The sequence below is a fragment of the Crocodylus siamensis genome, chromosome 3 (assembly GCF_052110815.1).
Source record: "Crocodylus siamensis isolate JL-2025a chromosome 3, ASM5211081v1, whole genome shotgun sequence".
Classification (NCBI taxonomy): domain Eukaryota; kingdom Metazoa; phylum Chordata; order Crocodylia; family Crocodylidae; genus Crocodylus; species Crocodylus siamensis.
The window spans coordinates 66,324,610-66,343,733 of NC_143397.1; the positions used below are offsets into that span (position 1 = coordinate 66,324,610).

Sequence of the window (19,124 nt, forward strand, 5' to 3'; positions counted from 1 at the left end):
CCATCAAGTATGGGTTGTTGGGGTAAGTAGCAGACTAAGAGGAAAAATGGCATGATGACCCTCATATCTCAATACTGTAAGAGGAAGCAGTATTGAGGTTCACTTATAGCATTGTATAATAGCTTTTAATAGTAAAAATACAAAAAAAAACCCTGCTATGGGCAACTTGGCAGCATTGATGCACATTCTCCCTGTAAGCCATTCAGTAAATTGGTTCGGCTGCTATACCCTTGTGTTTTTTAAGTCTCTGAAATTTAAACAGAATCTAGGCATTGCCCTTCACTCTTGGAGCCTCACTCATAAATACAGTTTCATACCATTCTTTTCTAAGTGAGATTCATAGAATAGAATCATAGAAAATTAGAGTTTGAAGGAACCTCAGGAAGTCATCTAGTCCAGCCCCCTGCTCAAAGCAGCACCATCCCCAACTAGATCATCCCAGCCAAAGCGATGTCTAGCTGGGTCTTAAAAACTTCCGAGGATGGAGATTCTATAACCTCTCTGTTCTGGTGTTTTACTACCTTCTACAACCTGTTCCTGTGTTTTACTATTCCCTTAGTGAGAAAATTCTTTCTAATATCTAACCTAAGCTTCACTTGCTGAAACTTGAGGCCGTTGCTCTGTCATCTGCCACCACTGATCACAGTTTAGCTCTGAGGTTCCCAACCACTGAGCTGTGGCCTGGTACTGGGCTGTGAAGGGTCGGCTGCCAGGTTGTGGCACAAGCCCCCCTGCTTGGATCCTGAGCTGTCCACCTGGGTGAGCGGCTTCTGCTGTTGACAGTCACGTGTGGGGTTAAAGTTGGGTGGTGAGGCAGCCCTGGGAGGGAGGCAGCAAGGTCTGTGTGCCCCATCCTACTCCTGCTGCCATGGCCATGCCGGCAAAGCACTGGCTGTGCAGCAGGTACCAGATCAGGCAGGACCCCCTAGCCCTGCCCATGGCTGGGAACAGGAAGATGCAGATGGGGGGATGCCTGGGGCAGGGAGACGGCTCCACTGCTTCCTCCTAGGGAAGGCAGCAGAGCCCCTTCTATCTGGGCAGCCCCAGCTGGGCCACCCTGGGCCACTGCCTGCACAGCCCCCTCCCCTGCAGGATCCCCCAGTGCCTGTGGCTGCCGTGCTTCAACCTGCACCTGGGCACACATTTAAATATTTACAGATTTACATATTTAAATATTTACCAATATAAATATGTAAAATGGATTGTTTCTTTACTTGGTCTGCCAAAAGTGAGTTTTTTGATTGAGTTTGCTGTATAAAAAAGGTTGGGAACTACTACCCTAGCTCCATCCTCTTTTGAACCTGCCTTCAGGTAGTTGAAGGCCATTAAATCCCCTCTGTCTTCTCTTCTCTAGATTAAATAAACCCAATTCCTTCAGCCTCTTCTCATAAGTAATGTGTCCCAACCCCCTCACCATTTTAATTGCCCTCTGCCTGACTCTTTCTGATGTGTCCACATCCTTTCTGTAGTTGGGGGCCCAAAACTGAACACAGTACTCCAAATGTGGCCTCACCGGTGCTAAACAGAAGGGAAGAATCACTTCCCTTTACCTGCTGGCAACACTCCTCCAATGCAGCCCGGTATGTCGTTAGCCTTCTTGAGAAAGCTTCTTGGCTCATATTCAGCTTACTGTTCACTATAACCCCAAGATCCTTTTCTGCAGAGTTGCTGCCCAGCCAGCCAGTCAGTCCCCAGTCTGTAGTGGTGCATGGGATTGTTCTGTCCTAAGTGCAGGACATTGCACTTGTCTTTGTTGAACCTCATAAGATTTCTTTTGATCAAGTCCTCCAAATTGAGGGGGTTACATTTTAGTTGTGAAACATTTAAGTTAACAACTCTCAGTTGCTGGTCCTGTGCTAATATAGACTGATATATAGGAGGAAAAAGAGAAGTTAAAATGACACACATCTGAAATGGAGGTAGAATTTTTGTACAGATAGACAAAAAGAGTTCATAACCTCCTATTGAAATCTTAAACTGTATAAAAAATTTCCCCAAATGGAACCAGGTATGTTCTTCAGCTGCACATTTTATAATTTGCACATCACAAATTATTACCATTAGCATGTGTAGCTTCCTTTCCTCTGTAAAAAGCAAGCAAACCCCAAAACAAAACAAAAGTCTACTTGATTCGCTTTTAACTGACACTAATACAAAATATTATTGAATTGGAGTTTTATTGCTTTGTACTGAAAACGTGCAACTGAAACATAAATTGCTGTTAGCACTTTTAAACATTTGTGATGCTTATCACAAACTCTAAGTTTTAAATTTCCTCCATGGAGAATGTAAAATCTGAAGTGATGCATTTTGCATTATTACCTGCCCTCTTGCTCCCCATATGTTTTTGTTTCAGATTTTGTTTCAAAGAAGAAAATTGGTGGTTTATCTGCTTCAGGATAATCTGACATATATGATTTACTAGCAAGTTACTGTGTTGGCGCTATGTTACAGAGTCATAAAGAAAGAATAGAGGTGGAGATAGGCAAATAGTTGCTAAAGTTGGGAGCTGACTAAGTAAGAAGTATTGATGAAGGCCAGAGCCACTTTTGCAACTGTCTCTCTGGATCTGAGAAATGCTGAATAAAATACCTTGCTAAGCTTCACAGCCGGAAGCTTGTAATTAAAGTCAATTAGGACTTTACTACTTTTGTGCTTAAAAGATTAGGCTTTGTTATCTTGATTATTAATTTGAATATTTAAGAAATTCTTCTTTTTGTATTTGTTTCCTTTGAGATTTAAGAACTTTTTAGAACTGCTTGCGAGGTTATTTTGGTGAAAGCATCTCTTTAATTCTGGGAGAATAATACTGCTTAGTGCTTATGTAGCTCTTTACATCTTCAAAGCATTAATAAGGCAGGTAAGAACATTCAATTAACTCTGAGAGAGTTGAAGGATAAAATAAATTAAACTCTTAACAAAATCTGAATAAAATAATTAGAACTGTTTCATATCCTTACCAGCAATTTTTATTTTTGTTTTGCTCAATGCAGACTTGCATTCAGACTTGACTTTGATTTAGGTCACATACAGATGGTATGTTTTTAACCAGAGAATCACTGTTCCTCTGGTAGAAAACAAAAGTGTGCAGAAATTTAAGCTTTTTATCCTAGAGCAAAAACAGCTGTTCTGGGAAAAGAATAACTTGGGCACAAACAGGGTTAAGTGCTCCTGTGATAGTTTCTTGTGGGAGACTGAACATCTGGACTCTTTCCCCTGGGAACCAGGAGGAATTCAGCCAGGGAAAAGGCTCCTGTGCCTTCCCAAGATGGTAGTCACTGGCTTGGGGAAGGTGCAGGATACAGCTGCTCTACCCCTACCGTAGATAGGAAGGATGGGGAGAAGCAGCTCCAGCTGCTCCCCCACCTGCTTCTCTTACTGGAGTTCCTGGTGTGAGAAGCAGGCACGGGCTTTGCCACGCTATTCCATCTGTTCTGTCCCCTCCCCTCTGCAACCCTGTTCAGGTGCACTGACTTCCCCTTGTGTCCCCTTGCTGCTCAGTTAAGCAAATGGGGGTGGTGATTTAAAAGCCAGAGGGCCTGAGAGCCTGGTGTGCCAAGGCTTTTCCCAAACCCACCTCTCCATGCCATGGTTTCCCTTTGCCCCTCAGATGACTCATAGGAGAGCATGGCATGGCAGTGTGCTGTGTCCCAGTAGCAAGGCTTGGGAGTTTTGCCACTGTGGCAAAGTGCCTTTTCCTTTCCCCATACTGCTCTGGAGCAACCCAGAGGCAGACTGCCATGCCTGTGTGAAATGGCTCCTGGAGTATTGGCCCAGTGACTGAGTGCTCTTGCCCCCTCTTCCTGCACTCCATGTCAGCCCAGAGGAGTGCAAGAAATGAAGCTGTTCTTCTGCTGGGGAGAGCAGGGAGCCCATCCCAATAGTCATCCGATTGGCAGAAGGAAAACATGGGAGAATGCTTTCCTTCTGCCAATCGGATGACTATTGGGATGGGCTGTGGGGGGCATTCCAATAGGGCTTGTACCCTCCCAGGCTATGCAAGCTGCTTTTCTTCAGCAGCTGCTAGCTGCTGCTTGTCAGTTTGCCCTATTTCCAGGGAGGGAAGAAGGCAGGTTGTGAAGTAGTGGGCTTCCCAAGGATGAGAGTGGTCCAGGGAGCAGCCCCTAGTGCTGTCTTGCTGGTGAGCTTGCCAGTGAGGCTCTCCAGTTATGAAGCTGGAGGGATGTCTGTACAGTCCAGCTCCTGGGAAGTTTTTCCACCAGAAAGAATTTCTACTGGTACAAAATGAACATCAGTATGTATCCTTAGTTTACATATGTACACGGTAGTTATAAATTTGCAACCTAAGTAAGTGAAAAGAGAAGGTATGATGCCTTCTAGATTAATTCATTCACAGAAGCACAAGCTTTTATAGACTTTAACTTGCAAAGGTTATTTTAAAATTTGGATTTTTCAGCCACCATCTGAAACTACCTTTATTGTTTCCATCCTTAATGTTACAGTTGAGTAAAATGCTGCATCGTAGTGAATTTCAAATAGGCAACTTTTTATAGTAATATTTATACTATAGTCTAGGTCTCCTTTTCTGGTGGTTGCTATGTCCAGGATTTACAAAAAATAAATGTGTAAAGTGCCTGCTTAGTCTACCAGCCATGTGTATTTAAGACTCTGCACAACAGAGTTATACATTTGTAGCTTTGTTTGGTATTAGTCCTGTGTTTCCTATGTTTCTAACCTAATTATGAAGGGCTCAGAACCAGGAGGTAGAAGAATTTTGTTTTTAATTATGAACAATGACAAGTTTTTCTCCCCTTTAATTCAAAGAAAGAATTAAGCTTGTTTTTCAGATGTTATTTGTGCTCAAATTTTAAGAATTAAAAATTACAGTGATCAAATATGAACTTCTTCCTGTGTCGATAATCTTTAGGTTAAAACCCTAAATAAGAATTAACTCAAGCTGTTACACTCTATTACAATAGTAATCCATGACTATAAATGTCTCTGAAATTGTAAATTGTACTGATGGAATGTAACAGCTGAATTATTGCATCTTTTGTCTAAAGATAAAATCATGCCTTTTCCATAAGATTATGGGGCAAAAAAATCCTATGTTCTACACTGAGAAAGCCCAAATGCTTTTATAAGCATATTATAGAACCCCATAGAAACTACAGAAAAAAAAATTAGAGAATCTAATAAAGAACAGTATCCCCCTCCAGCTTTTTAAGTTACTATTTAAATGTATTGACATGTATAGATAAAATGTTGTTAGCTGCTTTTTATGCAGTTAAGAAGGTAAGATATGTAGATCCTAAATCTGAGATGGAATTTGAAATTATAGTTTAGGACAGAGATGCCTTTTACATGTTTGTTACTAGGATAAGTACGATGTTGCCAGTTGACCTCGAACAATTATAGTAGTGAGACAGCAATTGAGATAAGGTTCATGTGGAGCCTTAACTCTACATTCCTGCTAGTGTTTAAATCATTCTTCTAATTTTGTAGATGAAATATACTGAAGACACAAACCTGTAAACATCAACCTTAGCATTTATACCTCTAATTAGCAGCCAACACTGGCTAATAAGTGTTTTAATGTCTAACTATCTGATACATTTTGGTAGAAGTCTAAATGCTACTACTTTGGCCCAGTCTTATGTGGAGGCAAAATTAAAAATGTATTAAAAATATTTATTCATTTTTAAGTTCAGTGATATACTATAATACAATTACCAAAATTATTTGCAAATGTGAAAGTTTGCTTTATCACAGCTTATGTTATATATGTTATATATTTTAAAACTACTAAAAATTATATAAAACAATAATTTTTAGTAGTTTTAAAATAAAATTTCAGTCTTTGGAGTTGTTGGCAATGGCCAGAGGACCTCTCTAAAGCAACTCAGTTGCATTGTATAATCTTTTCTTTACAGTATTTTCTTTATGGGGTACTCTTAGCAAAATAATTGCTTGCTGCTCTAAATAAAGCTATTTAGTGACAATTCATGAATCTGGCCTAAATGCTCTGTGGATTTTATGTTGTCCTATCTGGTAAATGTCTAAGTGGGTTTGGGTGCCTAATTACAGTTCCATTCCACCATGTTCTTCAAGTCCCTGGAAATCCATACTTCATCTGTGTTTGTAACACACCATGATCTGACCCTTAATACTAAGTTACAAAAACCAGCAAGGAGAATCCACCTTCCCTTTGCATTAACAGTTTTCAAGGACTTGATCCGGGTATAGTAGAAATGCATTTAGGTCCATTTACATGCCTAATGGGCAGAATAGAATCAGGGCCTTAGTATAGATAATCAATTCTAGGAGACTTCATATATAGTAGATACATAGAGTTGAGAGAGCCTATAATGGGAGGTTTGACTAAACTTCTCTACTGTATTTGCTGTTTATGGCAAGGTAGGAAGGTTTTTGATAAAAAAAAAAAAAAGTTGTGTTGAAAGGAGGCATTTTAATATTTACTAAACCTTAAAATAACTGATCTCAGAGGCAGGAATGTGAACCAAATTCTTTTCTGTTTCATTGGTTTTATTTAGTTTTTATTTAGTTTTTAGGTACTTAAATGACTTACATGTCTTATAGGACCAGAGCACTTAAAAATCTTTAATGCATCTTTATCCTTGCCATACCTCTTTGATGTAGTGACGAACTGTAAGTCTCATTTGGCAGATGGCAAAGTGAGGTGCTAAGGATGTTGAAGAGTTTTGCAATTAATGTTATTCAGACACTAATACCTGTGCTTCAAGGCATGCCTAAAAGTGCCTTAGCCTAAGGCCATGTGTAGTCAAAACGAGAGGCATGTGTGCACAACACTTCAAAGTGGGCTAAATGGTTTTGCATCGCTTTAATAGTGTCGGTGTCTGCACGTTTTGGTGGCATATCACGCGTTAATTCCAGCCACTGCAGGAAATTTGGCAGTATAAACGCACCTTAAATGACTTGAGGCACAACAAATTAAACTCCTTCAAGGAGTTTTAGTTTGCTGCCCCTACAGCTGTGGAATGAAGCACTAGGCTCCGTGCAGCTCCATGGCACTGCAGGAACCCCCACAGGCAGCCTGGAAGCAGCCTGGGAAAGTAGGCTCTGTCCACAAAAAGCAGTGAGGCTGATCTTTTTTTGCCTCTCACCTCCCCCTCAGAGCCTGTGTGCCTTCCTGCCTGAGCTGCATGGGAGCCTGGTGCTTCCCTCTACAGCTGCAGTGCCCCCTGGGACCACCTAAGTTGGGTGCCTGCTGTGGGTGCTGCCTGGGGGTGGGCCACCGTTGCCGTGGAGGAAAGCACCAGCCCCCCCTGCAGTCCAGGGACTGCTCTGCACACCAGCAGCTTGCCCTCCTCTCCTCACCAGAGAGGCAGGTAAGTCAGTGGGGTGTGTGCAGGACATGGGGGGTTAATCAGCCCTAAATTAAAACAGTGTTTTTTAAAACCCATCACTTCAATTTAGGGCCCCTGTTTCATCTACACATGCCCTAAGGTAATTATCTGGTCACCACTGCTCTCTCATCTTTAAGCTCTATTAAGATTGATAAATTAAGTGTTCTTCCACGTCTCTTTCCTAAAGGGCTTTCCTTAGGAGTCTAATAACAGGATAGCAATCTGATATTGGTATAAGTCTCTTCCTGGTCAGTGTTAACATTTTAAAATCATCCATGAAAATGTGCCGGAGGGGCTGGTCAATAATACTTTCCTCAAAGAAATGCATTTAAGGGGTCATAATCCCTCTACTTATCTGGTTCCCATAACTGTAAAATCTGAATGCTACCTGAGTATTTGTCATTGTATTTATCTTCACAACATCTTTTTATATTAGGAAAGTATTATCTTCATCTTACTGGAGACACAGATATAATAGGAAATACAGACTGGATGAAAGTACTGTAAGGTGGATGCATAACTGATTGGATCATCATGTACAATGAGTAGTCATCAATAGCTCTATGTCTAGTTGTAGGGAGGCATCAAGTGGGATTCCCCCAGAGTCTGTGCAACATCTTTATTAATGGTTTGGATGATTGGACTGAGTGCACGCTTAGTAATTTTGTGGATGATACAAAGTTGATTGAGTTGCAGCAGTAACATAAATGAGTACTCTGGGGAAGGCCCAAAGGGAGGGGTGCCAGGAGGATGGGGAGAGGGAGTGTCTACCCCAAGTTCTGCCTGCACTTTCTGGCTGCAGGAAGCAGCTGGCACAGGTGATTCATGTCATACAGTGTACAGATTTTTGGGAATTGTAGTTTTGCACAGTAACAATGGAATTTATTCATGGGGGAGGGAAAGGAATAGACCTCATTTTTATGCTGCTGAAATCTGCAATTCTTTACTCTCTAGATATGGGTTTTATCAGCAAAAAATGGGGTTCCCCCCAGCATTAGCAATTTTCACTGTGTTTCTAGACAAATACAATTCTTAGAAAGCCTTCCACTCCATGATACTGCACGGCTGTTTGCTAGGGATGCGCAAAGCTTCGGTCCCTGATTCAGTTTGGCCCTATTCAGCTGTACCTTTTTAATCTCTCCAAATTGAATTGGAATCCTCTGAATAGATTCAGAGAGATTTGGCAACTCGGACATTGACACAACTTTAAATATTTTTTCTATATACCTCTAGGTACCAGGTGGCTTGTGAAAGCTGCAATGCTGGGGTGGATGGAGCATCCCACAACAGTGTGGGAGGCTCCCCAGCACGCTTGGCAGAAGACCTGGAAGTGGACCAGAAGCAGTTCTGGTCCATTTCTGAGTCTGTCAGAGAGCGCACTGGGGCTGGAGCGCACATGGCCCCTTGGCTCAGTGACTGGTGCCTCTTGGGTCTGGGGGGGCACCCAGGGTCCCACTGTAGTTGATTGCCAAGCCAGGGGGGGCACTCCATGCACTCCCCTGTGGACCCAGAAGTGGACCACTCCTGTAGGATATGCAATCTGCCCCAGCATCGCAGCGTTCACGAGTCGCGCCTGGTACCTCAAGGTATGTAGAAAAAACATTTAAAGCTGTTTCTATGTCTGAATCCAAATCAGCATTGAATCTTCAGATTCAGCTGAATTGAATCAGGGACAGTGATCCAAATCAGTGAATTGAATCACTGTCCCTGATTCAGGCTGAATCTGAATCAAATGAGGCCTGTTTTGCACGCCCCTACTGTTTGCTGATGTTTCTGCACTTGCAAGCCAGAAGGTAAGAAGAGAGTGGTGGGGGGAAGGGTTAGAGAGGACCCCAGATACTTTTCTTCCATGCTGTGCCCTTATGTTGTAGATAGGGTAGGGCTAGTATCCAGAATTACTGGAGTAGACTGGATAAATGGTCTGTAATCAACTAGATGATATTCAACAAGGACAAATGCAAAGTTCTGCATGTGAGATGACATTATTGCATGCACAACTGCAGGCTGAATAATGACAACTAGGCTACAGTACTGCAGAGAAGAACCTGGGAGTTACAGTAGACCATAAGCTGAATATGAGCCAACATGTGTTGCAGCCCCTCCCCCTCCCCAACCTCACCCCAAAACCCAACAGCATATTGGTAATTTTTCTGCTCTATTCATCACTGGTGAGGCCTCACCTGACATACTATATCAAATATTGGTCCTCACACTTTGAGAAGGATGTGGACAGATTGGAGACAATCCAACAGAGAGCAAAAAAAATAGGGGCTGGGAAGTATGCCTTAAGGAAGACTGAAAGCGCTAGGATTATTTGGTCTGGAGAGGAGAAGGCTAAGAGGGGATGTGATCACAGTCTTCAGATACCTGAGAGGATGGAGGTGGCTGCAGAGGACAGAACTGGAAATAAAATGGCCTCAAGATACAGCAGAAGAAATTTAGTTTGGAGATTAGGAGGAAGTTTCTGACTATGAGGGTGGTTAAGCATTTGAACAGAATAGCTAGAGAAGTTGTGGAATCTCCATCTCTGGAAATTTGTTGAGAGCAAATTGGACAGGCACTTGGCTGGGATGGTTTGGTCAGTGATAGTCCTCCCTTGAGCAGGGAGCTGGAGCCTTGTTTTCCTATGGTCCCATGATTCAAAGTGTGCTTGAATCAACAGACTGGCACCAGTGGCCTTGGCTTTTTTTTAAAGCCTCTAAATTGTATTTTGTAATCCCACAACCATCTTTTTCTTACTGAAGATGAACAAAAGGCAAGTTGAGACGTGCTTCTAACTGGAGATGTGGAAAAGCAGTTGGGGTGATGTAACTGTGGTGGTCCCATAAAATGTGAGAGGTGATGATTTTTTGCAGGTGATACCTTTTATTGGACCATCTATATATCTGGCAGGGATATAGACAAATTTTTAGGTACCACAGTATCCTTCCTCAGGTCTCTGGGAAAGAAGCCGATGCAGCAGAACTAAATAGGGTATGGAACAACATCTTGTTTTAAAACATCACAGTCCTATATTTTTTTTCCCTTTTGGAAGTTTTCTGAGAAGGAAGAATATGATTGAATACCGATTGAGACAATGAGGTACACATTTCTTTAGGTTTGGAAATTCAAGTTGTCAATTCAGCTCTGGACTGGAGAGTATCATAACAGCTGTGTAAACATCTGCTAAACTGAAGAAATTGGGAAATGAGGTAAAACATTCTAGGGCCATTACTGGTGATTGATCGTCTCCTTCTTACCTGGTCAAGGATGTAGCAATTCCATTTGTCAGGATGAAAACCTCCCTGTCAAGTAAGATGACTTCTTGCCCAGGAGGAATTGGGGTGACACCAGCTGCTCTGAGAACCTCTGCAGCCTTTATATGCCTTTTTCAAGCAATCCTAGCTTGAATCCTATTCAAACTATTACAATGTTACAGATATTTTAGATGCTATTACAAATGTCATCCCTCTAAAACCCAAGAAATCTGATTGTCAAAGGGTTTCTCTCAGGAAAAATAACATTAGTTAAGGGGTTTGTTGAGGCTTCTGTCCCCCAAATAAAAAAGAAATCCCACTTCATTACCAAGTTCTGGGAGTTCAGGCAAATTAAAGCCATAGGACATATCAGTCAGAGCCACTGAAAAATAGGGCTTAGGGCTAGGGACAGAAATTATACATAAACCAGTGTAAATGAGGAACTGGTTCAAATTTATAATGCAACAGAAGGTCAGTGTACATAAACCACTTTCAAAATGGCTAAAACCAGTTTAGAATGAATCTGGATGGATGTAGCATCAGGCTTAACTGATTTAGGTTTAATCAGTTTATTGAACTGTCCCAAATCACTTCCACATTCAAGTTAATTTACAGTTCCTCAGCATCCTAGGATGCTTTGCATGTCCCCCCCTCCCTCCCCCAGGGTGGGCATGCAAGCCTTGGTCCATGCCATCTACTCTAGCCTAGCAGGGTGGTACATTCTACTGCCCCCTGGCTTCTGGCCTGGGCCATTACAGCCATGTGGCTGCATTTCTGGCATCAAAAGTGAATGTCTCCTTACTTTCTTACTGGTTCAGTCTGTGCAGACTAACCTGCAAAGATGGAATCAATTCAGTCTCAGGGTTTTTAATTGTCTGTACTTAGCCCAAGAGTCCAAGTCCTTCCTCAAGACAGAATCATCTCTGTCTGACCATCCTTGACATATGTTTGTCAAGTCTGTAATTAAAATCTTTTAGTATTGGAGATTCCACAATTTCTCTAGGTAATTTAGTTTTGTGCTTAACTAACTTCAGGCTTAGAACATGTGTCCTAATAGATCTAGTATACATCTTTCCTGTTGTAATATTAAGACCATTACATTTGTATTGTCCCCCATAAAGACATAGAGCATTTAATTTTCTATCCTTTATAATAACCCCCTTTTTGTATTTGAAGACTGTTACAAAGTACCGCCCCCTTCAGTCTTTTCATTTCCAGATTAAATAATCCCAATTCCTTTCTTGACAGGTCATGTTTTTAAACTCTTAATATTTTTTCTCTCTCCTCTGGACTCACTTTTTCCCAATTTATCCATATCTTTTTTAAATTATGGTGCCCAAAACTGATGAGGCTTCACCAGTACTTAATAAATGAAGAGATCTGTTGCCATGACTTGCAGACAATGCTTCTGTTAATTCGTCCCGGCATGCTCTTAGTTGTTGTTTTTCACAGCAACATTACCTATTCCCCTGGTCATTACTCATTTTGTGCTTATGCATTTGACTGCTTCATTCAAAGTAGACTCTACATTTTTCTTATTGTATATTACCCTATTTATTTTGGACTATTTTTGCTATTATCAGGTCATTTTGAATCCTAGTGTTGTCTTGCAAAATGCCTGCTACCTCATTCATTTTGATGTCATCCACATATATAATAGGTTTATACTCAATTAAATCACCCATGTCCTTAACAAAAAATTGAACAATACTGGAACTGGGATAGTACTATTCTTTAAAACTATTTCTTTGACTTCTGATTTATGGGCACCTTTACACATGCTCTAGTGGTGGTGGTGGGAGGACGACAATGCTCTCAGAGCCGCTCTAATTAAAGTGCCGCTGTGTCTTGTGTATTGGTGTCTCCACACTTAAAAATGGCAGTGGGGACATTTGAATGAAAGCTTATTGAACGAGTGCCCCCTGCTGCCATTTTAAAATGTGGGGATGATGATACACGAGATGCAGTAGGGTGCTAGAGCATGGTAATTTCCAAGCTCCAGCAGACTTGATTAATCAAGTTGGAGCAGACTCAGCTGAGTCTGCTCCAATGCCCTGGAATTCCCTCATGCTTGTGTATAGGCGCTGATATGTCTAGACTTCAGCCCCAGATCAGGCAGTGAAGATAAACAGGTGATTAACAAAATCTAAAATGGGGATCTAGGACCCCAAGCACAGATTCATTCCTTTCTCAATTTGAAACACCCAAACAAGTCTTAGAATATGAAAATAGCCAAATAATATTTAGAATGTTAGAACTTTCACACAGTTGAGAAACTCCCCCTGAAGAGCAGGAAAAGTTGGCAAGGGCACAGCAACAAAATAGAAAACCCCAGGGACCACTTCAGGTATCCACCCACGTCTCAAACACACAGAGGTTTGTTAAGCCTACCAACTACCCTTATAGATTTGAGGGCAACCAAAGAGTTAAATGCCTCTGGAAATTGGCCTACTGCCCAGCCCCAACCAGAGGTGCAAAGTATCAATGAAAACTCCACACAAATGAAAGTTAACATAGTGTATAGTATGACAAGAAAATAACAACAAAGCAGTATAGCAACTAACACAACCACTTACAACACTATAAACACTATACAGACAATATACAGTCAAAGAACGCAGTATCAGTCTGTCACCCTAGGTGGCACGCTGTATCACCCTAGAGAGTTGATGGGCAGGGAAGGCCTGCTGTGCAGCGCTTACACCTCTGAGGATTTCTATGCTGTTCCCTCACATGCAGGTGGGTACTGAGCACCTCAGCGAAGGGTATGTGATACTTTACCTGACCAACGCAACATGATGAAGCAGGTGAGTGGCCAGCAAGTGCCCAGGTGATACGAACCGTCTGTTGTTGGTCCCAAACACTGTCCCAACACATCCTGTTCTCACTTGCTCTACAAATCTTAATTTTGGATTCCAGACAATTTCAAACAATGAAATCCTAGATCAGTTGTACACTAGTTATACTTGCACACTCAGTCTCACACACACCCCCCAAGCAAAAGAGGGAAAGAGGGTGAAATGGAGCAAGTCTTAGTGAACCTTCAGCCCACAACGAGCTCCAGCTCTGACAATGACCACAAAAAGCTGCGCTTACCTCTACACTGGACAGGCTTTATAGGCCCTAAATAATGCCACCTGTCCATCAAAGGAGATCCAGTCATTACTCTTTGATGTCTGTCAATCACAGGAAGGACCATAAAAATCAGGCTATTACACTAATCCATAATAACTCATTAACATAACGGTCTTAACTGTCATGTTCTCTTGATTACCAAGCAAACAACTTGGCTCAAATAGACAACTCTCTGCGCATGCTCAGCTGTTAAAAGTAGGTCATGATGCCATTGAACATCCAACCTTCAAACCTCCAGCTATTTCCAACCTCTAGTCATACCACACATGTGTAATCACACCAGGACTCTACTCCCCCACCATAACAGAGAACACAGAATGACATCCTCCCCCAAATCTTGAAAAGATGCGAGGGGAGCAGCATTACTTTCTCTGAAACTTCTGAACAGATTCCTTTTTGAAACCAGAAAACAGCCAGAACAAAAAACAAAGTCCAGGATTTAGGCTTTCACAGCTCAACTATAGCTGTGTACAGAGAGATTTATGTCTGCCATAAACCTGAAAGGAGTTTATTTTCACTTTTTCATTCCATCATCTTTCAGGGAGTTTTTCTTGTTTGCCTATGAATGGAAGCATTTGCAGTACTAGTAATTGCTGTTTCTACTTTTCCAAGGTCCTTAGAATACTAGTTGTAGTACAAACCTAGCAGAAACTTCATATGCAGCTCATACGGAACTTCTAAAAATTACTGTTTTATAAATGTATAGATATTTAGGGCTGGGAAAAACTGTTATGATGATATAATCTGAAATTTTGCGTAAGGTGGGTCTTCAATATTTTGCTATTTACTATTCACTATTTTAATTATCAGTGAAGATCAAGGCCCCATGGACTGTTTTACAGTCTGTTGGTAAACAACAAAAGAAGGGCTTCGTAGAAGAGGAGACTGTCAACAGGGCAGACAGAACATCACAATCTTCATCACAATCCAGAGTCATGGTCTTGGGAGGTGAAAATTTACAGCATCAGCTGGCTCTGAGTGATTCTATATGGCCTTGGAGCATTGTTTTACTCCTTGAAAGTTATTTATGGCAGTCTGTATGTTTGCCCTGGCACTACATAAGCAGAGCTGAATTTGTTGCCATATTCCAGATAAAAACTGTCTGACTCGTCATTGTAATAGATCTGGTGGATCTTATTACATACGGAAAAGAAACTTTCAGGTAAGAGATATCTGATGGGAATAGAATTGGTGAGTTTTGTTTTCTTGAAGACAAGGACACCACTGAACTAGAATATTACAATAATTTAGTATAGGGATGGCTGCTTTCTTTGAGGGTGTATGCAAGCTGTAGGTCAGTGCTAGACTAATGATGTCTATATCCTTGAAAGAGCATTATTGTTGTTTTTTTTTTAAAAAAGGAGCATGTTTTGAAGCTTTTCATAAAATAGCAAACCTGGTATAGCATACAATTTTTTTCTTAAATGGTAAAATGACATACTGCAGTAAGAAGTAATTCAAATACCTTTATATTTTAAATTAAGCTTTATTTAAATTGAATTACTTTTACTTCCTTAAAAGGAATGTTTATACATCCATAAAAGCACTTTTTATGATGAAATGTTGCATTTGTAATAACTGCAGTTGAAGAAAATTGTAATTTACTACATTTTTTACTTTGGATGTTATTCCCATATATTTAAGAAAACATCTTTTTTTTAAATTGCTACTTTCTAAAGACAAGGTAGTCTTTAAATACAAGTACAAAGAGTGCTAAAGTGGAACTGATCAATTCATTTAATTCTACCAGCCCATTAATCCTGTACTGGAGAGTCTATAAATCAAAGACACTTTACAACTATATAGTGCAATAAAATACTAACTTGTCACATTGTTTGGATGAGAATAATTTAGGATTTTTTCTGAGCTGTCTGTATATCAAAATGTGGCCTTATTCTATATTCTATTAATGTTTATTCACTTTGGGAGCTTCACAGCAGGGAGATAAAGTATAATGATTGGTAGTAGTAACTAAGGTGATTTCTTCCTACATTTTCTACATAGGCTCATTCACATAGCACAGAAGCATTTTTAGAGGTTAGGAGTGTTTGATTTTAATCAGTTACAGTAGGGTTAGGAATTAGGAGATCTAGTCTACTTGTTTAATGGGTTAGTATTAAAATTTTTTTAAATATAAAAGTGCATTTTAGAAGTCTCTCTTTCTCCAAATAAACCCTTCTTTGGCTGGTCAAATAACACATATATTTTCTTTTAGACAAAAGTACGGGAAATGTACTGAGAATCAGTGACCCAATATTGCTCTATATTTAAAACAAGACAGACATTTAAAAATTAAGGATGCCATCATACAGACATATATGCAGATGGCAAGGCTCTCTCTAACTTCCCCTTTTTTAAGACTGAAAAAGCACTGTTTTGGCCTAGAAATCTACCTATCTGCTGTACAAACTACAAACAATGAGGCCATTACTAGACTGCGATTTACTTTAATGAGCTGTCAAGGGCCAGTGGTGTTGGAGCCCATATTCAGACAGAATATGTTCTTTTAACAAGATGAATCAGTTTGTGGTCTTTTTTTTGCTCTTTGAAGAAATAAGCAGAGAATGGATCTTTCTACTAGTGGAAAATTTTGAATATTGTACTAACAAAGAAAAAACAGTTTGACTTCTCTCTAACAAATTGCAGCCTGTGCTATACTCCCTAAGTATATCTGCATTGATTGACCAAAGAAAAAGGCCAAAATTGAATAGAATGTCCCGTTTTACTTTCCATTTTTGTCTATATTTTAATGTTTTAAGTTTGTTTAAATTGGTAGAATGTGTGGTCTTGTATGCTTTTAGCAACAGTGATAAATTATATGCATATAAATAAGTTTTTTTATTGTTCATTTGACTATTTTGGCAAAAGATGTAAATAAATTACTACTACTACTAAAATTCTATTAAAACTTAGCATATTATGGAAATATTTTATTAATTGGCCATTAGAATAGTTTATTACAGTGTTTCAGTGACACTGTTATAAGCTGTCATTGCAAACATTACTATATGATGCAAAATACATAGTTATAGGGTCACCAGATTTTCTAAGCAAACCATCGCAGTTTTATAGAAATATATTGTAGGTGTAAAGATCAGTGAGTCTGTGAGAGAGACCTTTTGTGGCAGATGGACGTTGGAAGAACCTGGTAGTTTGGAGATGCTTTTCTCATGTTTTCCCCCTGCTGTAGGAGATTTAAAGCATATGGACACTAAAATAGGATATTTTTTGTTGCATAATACAGCAAATAAAAGAATGGCCTTGGAAAACTGTGCAGTTCCCATTGGTCCAGGATTTGGAGGAGCAGCAGATGACCAGCTGGTTGGGAGGAGGTCCCTGAGGACACTTGGGCACAGGAAGCGTTAGACAGTCTGCAGGCATGGGATTTCAGAACTGTGGCAAAACACTATTTTCTGTAAGCAGCCATAAAGACATGAAGGCCCTGAAATGAGAGTTCCTCATGTTAATCAGTGAGATCTATCCTGTGTGGGACGTAGTGCCATTATAAATCTTAAACTGGAGCAGAAATTTATAATACTCATTGGTTTCAGTTAAAGAAATCTACTATTGTTTTAATTACTTTCCTAGTCAAAATCCCCCTGATTGTAACAATCTTCTGTTGAAAACTCACTCATAGCTTTATGAGTGGAACTGGGTTTTAGAAAGAGGATGCTCGGTTCCAAACAGGTTATCCCCTATTAGCCATTCCACATTTGTTTTATATTCACAGTATTTACTTCTCACTTTCCTGTTTCCTCTTAGCTGCTTTTCTGAGCTTGAAAAATTGCATAATATGCTTAAGGAGTTGTTTGTGGTTCTTAGCTGTTGGCTTGTTGCTGAAAAGTTAGAATTTTACACCAGAAATTTTCAAGGACAATTTTTTTGTTCAAAGTTTTCTGGAAAAAAAAAAAGAGTGCTCCATTCACCTCATACAAACAACTCAAAGATGCACTGTCTGAGAATAGATATTTAATAGCACTCTATATCTTATGTGAAGTAAGTTGGTATTATTTCTGTTAGAACATGGTGTCTGCATTGTATTTGCTAACCTGCTCTTAGAAACATGTTTTAAAAGCTGTCTTAGCCACATGGCAGTGAGAGGTGATTGCAGGGGCTCATAGGCTGCTTGTCATTTACACCTTTGTCCCTATGCAGGGTAGGTGTCAGGTGTCTCAGAATGGCAATATAATCCTGTATATTTTATGCCTTGCAATACTTGTGTAATGTATGGGTTGAGTTTGTACTAGTTCCAAGGAGTCAGTGTGTTGTAAACAGACATTGTCCTTGGAGTGGGATCAGTTGTGCCAGGATGTGTCCTGGCACAATTGATCTACTTCACTGGGTGGCAGATGTCTTCCATCGTTCTGAGATGAGGCGCAGCAGCACACTACATGTGCCTGGGGAATCCCTTTGTAGGTATGCAGGATTGGGTACCTAAAGCCCTGGCAATGTCTGCCCAGAGTGGCTGGAGAGTACAGGCACTTCTGGGCTGCCCACACTCTTCTGCTATACAGCAAATGGGTGTCCATTGCAAAAAATGGGGGCACAGATTTTTCCTACCTATTGTCATGGACACAATTTGGGATATTTGTGGAATGACAAGGAGCATAGATGTCTGTTTGCTTGGGTTTTGTGCCACTATAAACATTTTTATGGTGACACAAAGGTGACATCTGTTTCCAGCCTATCAGACTGAATTTTTTGAGGCTTTTTTTAAGATTGCCCACAATTATGAAACTGCCATTTATTCAAAGAATCAAAATGGTTGTTTTATAAAACATCAAAATGAAACCTTTTTTTTAAAATTGACTTTTCTTTAAAAAAAATAAAAAATAAAAGGTGGGGAGGGGCAGTTATGCATAATTTGGTAAAACTAACATGAATTCCAATGAAAAAAGTTTCATACAAAAATTACCACAGATCTAGTAGTAACTTGATTATTTTCTCTGAACTGTAATTGAGGGAGGATGACTGGGATGCCAGTCCTGGGTGCTGCCTTTGGGATGGGACACAGATAACTGCCATCTTCTGCACCATGGCAGCCAGTGCTGCCTTATGTGGGGCTGCCACAGGTGCAGAGGTGCTCTGCCACACTTCAACATTTCCTTAGATGATAAAGAACATAAAGATGTAGAGAAAATGAGACAGAATAGAGAATGATATCAGGAGTCTCACAAGTCCATGAAATTACTATTATCATTGGTAATTCCTTGTTAAATCAGGAAATGGAAAAGCCAGAAGAAAGTTATTGACAAAAAAAAGTGTGCAGATCTGGTATGTGTTTGGTGCATGTCGCAGAGCTCTCAAGCGCCCTGCGACTGAGAGCAGAAACGGCTCTGGAGAGACCCCTAGTGGTGGGAAGGGGGAAGCGCAGCTGCCAGTCACCAGGACTGTGCAGGTGCTG

General features: G+C 40.4%; 1 protein-coding gene across 6 annotated transcripts in view; it reads left to right on the top strand.

The window, feature by feature from the left end:
• The window catches only part of PRR16 (proline rich 16), a 298,326-nt gene that overhangs the window by 51,666 nt on the left and 227,536 nt on the right, over positions 1-19,124 (top strand). Inside the window, exon 2 of one of the 6 annotated variants that reach the window (XM_090038441.1) lies at positions 13,325-13,392. The exons of the other annotated variants lie outside the window; for them this stretch is intronic. Within the exon in view, the coding sequence (XP_089894567.1) occupies positions 13,381-13,392 (12 nt within the window). The 5' untranslated portion in view covers positions 13,325-13,380. The remainder of the gene's footprint in view (positions 1-13,324; positions 13,393-19,124) is intronic. 6 annotated transcript variants of the gene reach the window in all.